Raw genomic sequence first — 9,769 nt, forward strand, 5'->3', positions numbered from 1 at the left:
GGTTGTAAAGATTACAACCTTTGTTGTAATGACCGCAAAGCCAAAAGAAGTCAGTCCAGCCACCAGCTACTGACTTATTTACTTTGGACCTCTGCTGACGTGCCTTCAAGATGTATCACTTGGTTATCTGTAGCCACCCCACTGATCCCTACTAAACCCTTTTTCTCTGTGTGTGTCCGTGTCTCCTTCCCTGGTTGTCTCTCTGTCTCTCTGCAGGCTCACCAGTTGTTACTCAAAATGTAACCAAATCTACTGAGCAGCCCAGAGCTCAGCCAGGTATTGGTTTACCCTGTGATTGTCTTTATTAGTGCAAACTTAAAAATAATTTGTTAGTCTGGTATCAGCTCCCTTATGTGCCAGACTTCATAACAAAGGTTTTTAATGTTATTTTGCAATTCTCAGCATTACTATGTTTTAACAACTTCAGAAAAGTGCATATACGGGAATTTCATTATTTGTTTTGTCATTTTTTTATTTTACTCACACTAACAGAAACCTGGACCGTAATTTTGTCATTGTTGTGCATTTTCTATTTTATTTTTCAACCTGAAATGGAATGTTTTAACCAGATGTAAAGTGTGGATACTACTCAGTACAGATCACATACGTTTATGTCAATCGAAAACAATACAGTATCCTTTTGTCCACAGATCCTTACCAAATTCTGGGTCCTACCAGTAGCCGCTTAGCCAATCCAGGTAAGATTTTGAGCATATTCCAGTCATACTTTTTCTGAATAGGCAGTTTTTCAGAATTAACTGAAGGATAGAAGCGGTACTAGTTTATTTGAACAAGCTCTTATGTGGATGAGCCTGCTTTTATTTTTTTGACCGGTGTTTGTGTCCACCATCAGGTTCAGGTCAGATCCAACTGTGGCAATTTCTCCTGGAGCTTCTGTCTGACAGTGCAAATGCTGGCTGCATCACCTGGGAGGGGACCAACGGGGAGTTCAAGATGACAGACCCAGACGAGGTGGCGAGGCGCTGGGGCGAGCGAAAAAGCAAACCCAACATGAACTATGACAAGCTGAGCCGTGCGCTGCGTTACTACTATGACAAAAATATCATGACCAAGGTGCACGGCAAGCGCTATGCCTACAAGTTTGACTTCCACGGCATCGCTCAGGCGCTGCAGCCGCACCCCACCGAGTCCTCCATGTATAAGTATCCCACAGATCTAGCCTATGTGCCTTCCTATCACCCCCACCAGCAGAAGGTCAACTTTGTATCCCCTCACCCTTCTTCAATGCCTGTCACCTCCTCCAACTTCTTTGGACCCACTGCTCCGTATTGGAGCTCGCCCACTGCAGGCATCTACTCTAACACCAATGTTCCCCGCCATCCTAACACCCATGTGCCATCTCACTTGGGAAGTTACTATTAAAAGACTACTCTTTGACCAACCACCACCCACTAAAAACTTTCCCTTTGTCACAAAAAAGTCCACAATTGCTGACCTGCACTCCCACTAATGCCAAACCAATGAAGACTAAATGGATAGAGGTATTTGTCCTCTAAAGAAACTCCTGAATGAAGGATGTTTTAATGAAGGATTTTTTTTATATGTAGGAATTTCTAAACAACTGGATGCTATTGTTCAAAATGGAATACTACTTATCTTTATAGGAATAGCAACTGTTTGTAAATGTATTTGGACATGCGTCTGATTTTCCTGTGCCTTTTTCTTCCTTCCTAAAATCTTCCCAAACCAAAACCTGAGGACAGGAGAAACAACCTGAGTCTGTCTGCTTCCTAAGCCCGCAACAGTACCAGACATGGGCCCATTATTTATGGGTCTCAATCTGCATCCTCCTCAGTACATTATGTACATTATGCCTTAAAGCATCTGCCTTTTCCACTTGTCTACAGCCTTGTAGGGATTTCTTTTTCCCACCACATCTAGCCCTCGGTTTCCTCTGTTTCCGCCTGCTCGTCTGTCCATCTGCACTTCTTTATGTTTGTGAGGAGAGTCTTCTGGAATTCGGTGGACAAGGAGGAGCTCTTAAAGAGATGGACTTATCTCAGCACTGAAAGAAATCTGGCAACTGGAATATGCCAATCACAATTTAATTTATCCTCCAAACTGGAAGGCTAGAGAAGAGTTAAATGCCAGAGAGGGAAGCGCTGTATTTTTTGCTGACCTGGGTCAACTCAATTACAGTACTTAAAATGCTTTTTTTGTTTTGTGTGCGGAGTTCAAGATGGGCGACGTGTACAGTGGACTTGTTGTGCTAGGGAAGCTGAGTCAAGATGTAATTTAAGTAATTTGCAACTATAATTCAACCCAGGTCAGATATTTTCAGGGGGCCACACACAAGGCTATAAAATGTTTGCCATGTTGTTGCCTTTCAGCCATGCCAATTCCAGATGTTCTGTTGCTCGACCATGTCAGTATTAATGTGAATGCCTTTTGGTTTGTGAAACAGATGTAAAAGGGGACACCCTGCAGCCAAATCAAAATTTGTCAGATGTTTGCATTTTGTAAGAGCGTTGTAAAAACCTTTTACCGAGAAACTTCCTTTACACTTAAGACCATGATTGCTGCACCTGTCTGAATCTAAAACATGATCCAGAAGTGATTTTGTAGATATTATTTACAGAAGAGGACACAAGGCTGTATGTGTTGGATATTTTTGTGGATGTGTTTGTTGTTGGTGGTGGTGGTTTTTCTCCAAAATACCCTATAGTACCATGAGTGCATACTTTTACTACTACATGGTTTCTTATGTGCTAAAATGAAGCTCTGCCTTGCCTGCTGTTTTATACCATATATTTTCTAATTATTAAAAAATAAAGAGTGTTTGATCTTACTGATGCACTGTAAGATACACAAACCAGTTTAATTGATCACTAGACATCTGACATTTTTTGATTTTGATGTGCACTCTAACAACAACAGCTGATCCTGCATGTCCTTTCTCTATGTAGGCCAGTCAGGACTATACAGGTCAGCACAGAGAAGTGGCTTAGCAGCAAGTAATTTTCAGATGCAATTTTACCAGGGCTGGATCCTAGTTTGCGAGCAGCATGTGTGTTTGAATGTTAGTTTCTCACTGATCTAAAGCCCAGCAAAATGCACATGAATCTCGAGTCAGGATTCCATCATCATCATCATCATCACCACCATGTAGTAATTACATGTCAAAACATATCCATCTTCAGCTGTTCAAGGCTGTTGATAGCAAAAGTATTCCTTTAAAGTAACTGAAAAATGGACACTTGAAAATAAATTACTTGGGACTAAGTAGTTTATCAGAGAACAAGACCAATAAAGTATGACGAGGTGAAACAAAGAAATCCTCAGATTCGCAAACGCTGTGCGTTTGTCAGACCTATTTTTTATTATTTTATAAGCATCAGTCAACTAGGCATTAAAGCAACTTACTGTATAAATTATGCAGAGTTATTTTCATATGTGACACAGTATAAAAATTCAAGAGAATTAATACGAGTTGACCTCGGTCAAAAATGCAAACATTTTGAGTCCATTTCTGCTAAGTAGTGTGTTTGGCATTTTAAGCGTTTTTATATCTGTACATTTGGGCTATACATTTTAACAATTTTGATTTCTTGTTATTGTAATTTTTTTTTTTCTCCGAAATTCAGTTGTAACATTCTAAGTGCCTAACGTGCACAAAATATTTTCATGTATTCCCAAAACTATGAATGCCTGCTTGAATCATAATCCAATAGCCAGGGATTGCCTTTACTCAATATATACCACATGTGATAATGATGGTTTATTTCTGTAGTGAATCACTTTTCATATCAAATAGCCCTGGGATTGGTAGCTTTTCCTGTGCATTAAACAATTTCAGGTATTTTACGCAAAATACTACCAACCAGCTTCTTCTGAAGATTTATAGCTTTAAAGGAACAAATAAAAAAGGGAATGTAATTTGTAGCATAAAAAAATTATTCTAATGTACCCTTACCTTCCATGTTCATAAGCATTATATAGGAAAAAGAATCTGTGCTACTTCATATATGCAATGTATTTTGGATATCAAAAAAATTATAAATATATATATGTCTATAATTTTACAATTAACCATTGTATTATTATTATTATTAATATTGTCATTCCGGAAATGTATAAAGTTCTACCCTTTGGAAAAGAGCTTTTGTATAGGATAATGTGACAAAATAAATGTTTTTACCTCTCATTTTATCTTCAGTTGTCCCCGGGTTCGCAAGATTATCTGGACAGATTAAATCAAAGTTGCTATCAGGTGTTTTACAACCCACATTGATGTCTTAATAGGGGCTTTTTTGCAACAATTGTCTAAGATGTGTAAAATAAATTTAAGTTGTGTCATATTTTAGTATTGTTAGACATTCCAAGTGTGTATCTGTACTTTACCTTTTTAAACAGTTGTGTTAGCCACCTGTGTTTGCATTTGTATTAGAAATCAAAGCATGCATTAAATCTAACAAAACAATCTAATATTTCAAATATGATTGAGGTGTAGCTTTTTCACCTGGATTCCCACATGATTTATAGACGAAAAGAGCTTAGACCCAAAGATCTTTATCTTGATCATCCTTAGAAGGCTTGCTATCTGATTGTAAAATAATCTAATTTATGCACAAACTAACTGTGACAAGGTTACAGGAAACTGCATGTTCCATTTAAAATAATATGCTCTTAGTTACTGGTTTATTAGATACACCTAATGCAGGCCAATACAACAGTGATGCAATGAATCCTTTCTTTGTTGTAATTTTAACTTTTATCAAAATTATTTTGTAGATTTGATTGGACAATTAAATCAAGCTGTACTTTGTGTGTAGTTTGTTTAGATGCAGCTGTAGTCCTACTGTTGAATTCTACAGTGTTTTAATTTAAATTATTTATATTTCATGTCAGACTACATGTGCCATTGTTTGGTGCAGCACTAATGTGCAGACATTGGCATAGAGTATGTGGACAATTCATCATATCATTGAGAAAAATGAAGTACCAGCTATAGGAGACCCACACTGGAGTCATAAGCCACCTCCAAATCTTAGTGGATGGGGTTTTATTGTTTCAGTAGGGCTGTGATGGCACACTGAAAGTGAGGTGTTCGGGGACAGTAGCGGTTTTCCGTGTTGTTTGGTCATACACGTCCATTCATCGATCCATTATGTTCAACAGTTTGTCCTGTTAGGGGTCACAGGGGTGCTGGAGACAATCGCAGCTGTCACGATACCCCATTATTCATTTAAGTGTGTAAGAAATCATAGTTTTCACAATATACTGGACTATGAATGTAAATGTCATATGCATTGCACATGCATCATATGTATGCTACTTATTAGTTTCTCTTACTTGTCTTAAGTATACATACGCACAATATTTTACCCTGATTGTCCTTATTACCATAATTGGTTTCTACAACAACATCCCTGGGTGCAACTCTAATGAAAACTGTTGGTGGGTCATGGTGGGGGGTCTGCCTTAACCACACCTGATACAATGTCACGCTAGCATACAATATGTGCTGTTATATCTCTAAATGTAGTGGACTAGCTATATGTTATGCACCTGTGAAAAAACAGACAGTAAGCAACAGCTTTCATCTCAGTCTGTTGTGTCGGGGTACCTGTTTGCTGTCACGTTGTTCATAGATTTAAAGCTGTGCCTGGCACCTGTCAGTATGTTGCCTTTGACCTTTTCGACACTGAGAATAATAATATGACAACAAAGACATTTTTGATTGCAAAAATAGCTTTTATTCAATGTACTATGACATCAGTTTTAAAAAGAAAGACTTAAACAACTAGAAATCATTGTATAGGAAACAAAAATACAGTAATAAAACACAACTACATCACCAAAAAGAAAAGACTGACCCCTGAGTCCAACCCTAGCTAGTGCCTTAGTGTCTGAATAGTATAGTTCAAGTCCAAACATATCTTTGTGTAAAGCACCCTACAGTTGCATAAATTACTGAAGTACCACTTTAGTTTAGTCTCACTCACTGACAGCAACAAAGCCGAGAAAAAAAAATTATGCTTCACATAATCCGTCAAGTTTATTCAAGTTTTATATACAGGACTGTGCTTCTCTGCTTCTCTATACTCATGCAAGGCTAGAGGTAAATTGGAATCACTTCTCTTCATTTATAGCAAGAGCACATACAGTATGTGTAGTACCTGTGCAAGTATGCAAGTATGAAAAACCTTTATTTTCAATTGTAGCTACATATCTAGCATGATCTTGTCTCCTGGTCAGAGATAGAGTAGGAGGTTATACATACAAATAGCTGCATTTAAAATAGCCCCTACCCGTCTCAGTTGCTGATGCTCATTGCTACCACTGTCTCTATGTCACATTGTTGTGACATGTGATCGATCGCCGATTTCAATCACCTCAAAGCCCTGGTTGTCATAGCCATCACTGGGGTGGGGAAGATGACTGCTGATGTTGTAGAAACAGTAGGTACTCTCTGCAGTGGTCACGGGCACCACCTTGGAGAAGTTGGAGAAATCTACTCTATACTTGTCGTCCTTGCTTTTAGAGATGATAGGCAAGAAGTCGTAGCCCCACATGATCTCCTGAGGAACAAAGGAGGTCCGCACTTGGTGGGAAGAGCTGGTGGACTCTGCTGTGCCATCTAGGAAAACGACCAGCTCAAAGTCTTGCTTGTGAAGCGTGTCCTCCGTCATCTCAAAAAAAGGGCTGTTCTTGTCGATGATGTGGTGGAGGGTGAAAGGGTATACGAAGAAGAGGCTGTCCTTCCCCGCATCCACCATGAAGTCAATGTTGACCTGGTCAATGATGACTGTCTCCCCATCTAGTGTGTTTTTTGTTCTCAGCAGCTTGCCATAGATCTGGCTTCCTATCATCAGGCTCTTCCGCAGGTTGGCCACTCTGATTGATAAGCAAAGAGAACCGTTTTTGGGGCTGATGACAGCCATTTCACTAAACGTAATGGTCTTTCCCCTCTTTTTAGGTGAAGAGATTTTCGACATGACGAGCCCACACATGAAGCAGTTAAAAAAGGCTCCAAAAACGGCCTGGATGGTGACTAGGGCCACCCCCCCTGGGCAATAAGGTGTGACTGCTCTCACACCATATCCTATAGTTGTCTGGGTTTCAAGGGAGTAGAGGAACGCTGTGGTGAGTCCCCAAACCCCCCAAATACATGGTTTGTGGTCTGAGGAGGGGTTTTGCCAATACAGGTCTCCATTGTTTTTGGCAATCCAATACCACAGCAGGGCAAAAAGGAACCAGGTGATGGTGAACGAACCAATGAAGAACAAGAGAACATAACGCCATTGGATCTCCACTAAAGTGGTCCAGAAATCCGCCACAAATGCATAGTGATTGGCGTACTTGATGTTTCCGTATGCAATGTTGCATCGACCATCTTTGCCCACTAGTCTGGTTCTGTTGTTTTTTCGGCTTGACAGACAGTCCCTAATACGTCTGCTCAAGGATCCACACATTTTCTAAAAGCAGATGACCTATAAGACAATAAAGCAGAATAGCATTTAGTCGCTGCACAGTAATTTCCGAAAGACTTCCTGAAGAAAAACAGTCTCATAGTTTAATCAAAGAAACAGAAAATGTATTCTGCAAAATAAAAACTGTATGTTTCACTGTTTATAGTCGATTTGACTGCAGCTGGTGCCCCAACACACTTTGGCAGCCCTAGTAATGTCAACAAATTTGTTTTATGGAGACTAACAAGTATAAAAAAGCTAACTTCATACACTTCCAGTGAACACATGTCCCATTTCTGTAAACAGTATGTATCATTCCTGTTATACTGCTCCAAATTCTTTGCTCACTGTGGACTGCTTACATACAGTCTTACATGTTCCAAGCTTGCTCTGTCTCACTGCAATTTTAATCCTTACTGAAAGACTATTATCTGGGTTGGATTCAGTACTGCAGTAAAGACCTGAAGTTAATGAGAAACACAAGTTTCCACTGAAGCATAACACATAAATAAGCCAAATAATTTAAAAACTTTGGTCCTATGCAAGTATGTCTACACAAGGTTCATCTTTGTTTTCTGCATTTTAGTGCAGAAAAAGGAAAGGTGGCATTAAAATAATTTGGGTAAAGCAAGCCAGAAGACCATCTGCTCACAGACATTTACAATCTCTGACTTTATATAAGTCTGCTGCTTGATGGATGGTAACTGGTAGTGTTGGCTGTGCAGAGGTTTCCAAATAAATATGGCCTCTGTTCTTGCCAACTCATGCAAACTACCTATTTGGATCACGGCATGCTTCTCAGTGAGTATAGTTTTTTACAATATAATCAGTCCAGTGAGTTTTTGTGTTTTTGTTTTCAGCTCTCAAATTATCACACTGTGCAGCTTGTTTAAATCTGGAATGATAACGTATAACTCAGACCTATAGTGAAGACAAATAAAAACAAGGCTAGTAAGCTGTAAATGAGTAGTTTTACTACTCAAGGTACTTCTATGCATCGTTTACCATGCGCCATCAATATTCATTTCATATTTAAGAGCTAATTTTTTCGCTTATTTAAATTCTTGACACATTCTAATATCAGAGTCAATGATCAGCGAACAAATCCTGCTACAGCAGCATTTAGCAATACCTTTGATTAAAATTAAATTAAAGTAAATTAAAGATTACTGGAAGTCTTTATGAGCCATGATTCCTCCTTTGTAGTATGTTTTTTGTTCTTCTATTAAAGGCTGAGCACTAGTTCATAAATATTATGATGATATACAGATATAAATGTACTATTTCGACACAAATGTAAAGTAACTTAAGTGCAAACTTAAAAACTACAAACTTACCTGTGCAATATGAGATGAAAAAAGATGTTGATGAATGGCAATCTTCAGCCGAAAGCTTCTCTTCCTCACTGTCTGTTTTTCTTATTGTGACAGTGGGTGTCCCAGTGTGTCCTTCACCTATGTCCCTCACGCTAACACCTGTGTGCATTTATACAGTCTTGCCTCACTATGCTAAAATCATCCAGGTGAGTGTTTACGCCCACAAAAACATGAAGTAACCTCCCACCAAAACACACACACACACAAACTCATATTTCTTTGGGTTTAATACATCTGGCACCAAGTGCCAATCTTACCTGTGTCCTCCACTACTGCAAGACTTTTGATCTTAGCTTTTGATCTATAAACTGGCAGTTGAACTAGATTTATAGTTTATTATGATATTTTCTTAAACTGTAAAACATTATACAGCAATTAGCCAACTCAATTAAACTTCTCTTGTTAACTTAAAGTAAATGTAGGCTTTACAAAGTTTTCAGATTAGAATGTCTAAATTGATTTTTCAGACCGCTGTACAACTAATACACATAAGTTGTTTAATTTAAAAGTGTTTCAGTTTGAAATGTTGAGTTGAATGAATTATTTGTTAAAGTTACCTCCTTTTTAAAGCGATTACTGGAAATAAAATACAGATACCCTTTTTTTTATTGTAGAAATTAGTCATGATGGAAACTTTTTGTGTGTCTTTAATAATTTTTTTCCCCCTCATCATATGATTAAAAAAACAGATGACGAAAAAGGTTACTATTAAATTCAGCCCCAGTCAAATTTAGCAACATCCCTGGGAGCAGCTCTAACTACTTAATGTCAAATAAGGAACTGGTTCTTTACACAAATAAATGAGAAAAGGAAAGACAATGTGTATTTAATGACTGTCCATGACTAGAACAGTTGAGTCAACCTGATAGCTTTCGTTAAGTGAACTTGTTTTGTGAATTTCAGTTTACATTCAATTAGGCTTTTACCTATTGGAAAAATGATATGTTTTTTGGCATTTGG

The 9,769-nt window shown here is 38.3% G+C and overlaps 2 protein-coding genes across 10 annotated transcripts in view; one reads left to right on the forward strand and one right to left on the reverse strand.

The window, feature by feature from the left end:
* fli1 (Fli-1 proto-oncogene, ETS transcription factor) overlaps positions 1–4,786 on the forward strand; it is a 30,309-nt gene extending 25,523 nt beyond the window's left edge. For all 9 annotated transcript variants that reach the window (XM_067507008.1, XM_067507001.1, XM_067506999.1 and 6 more), the window contains 3 exons: positions 217–276; positions 651–698; positions 854–4,786. In XM_067507008.1, the coding sequence (XP_067363109.1) occupies positions 217–276; positions 651–698; positions 854–1,383 (638 nt within the window). In that variant the 3' untranslated portion in view covers positions 1,384–4,786. The remainder of the gene's footprint in view (positions 1–216; positions 277–650; positions 699–853) is intronic.
* A 908-nt stretch (positions 4,787–5,694) lies between these two features.
* On the reverse strand, positions 5,695–8,923 carry LOC137128651 (ATP-sensitive inward rectifier potassium channel 1-like). Its single transcript, XM_067507009.1, has 2 exons — positions 8,771–8,923; positions 5,695–7,454 (listed from the first exon to the last, which is right to left on the reverse strand). The coding sequence occupies exon 2, from the start codon at positions 7,434–7,436 to the stop codon at positions 6,315–6,317; it is 1,122 nt and encodes a 373-aa protein (XP_067363110.1). The 5' UTR covers positions 7,437–7,454; positions 8,771–8,923; the 3' UTR covers positions 5,695–6,314.
* Between the last annotated feature and the right edge of the window lie 846 nt (positions 8,924–9,769).

The sequence above is a fragment of the Channa argus genome, chromosome 6 (assembly GCF_033026475.1).
Source record: "Channa argus isolate prfri chromosome 6, Channa argus male v1.0, whole genome shotgun sequence".
Lineage (NCBI taxonomy): Eukaryota > Metazoa > Chordata > Actinopteri > Anabantiformes > Channidae > Channa > Channa argus.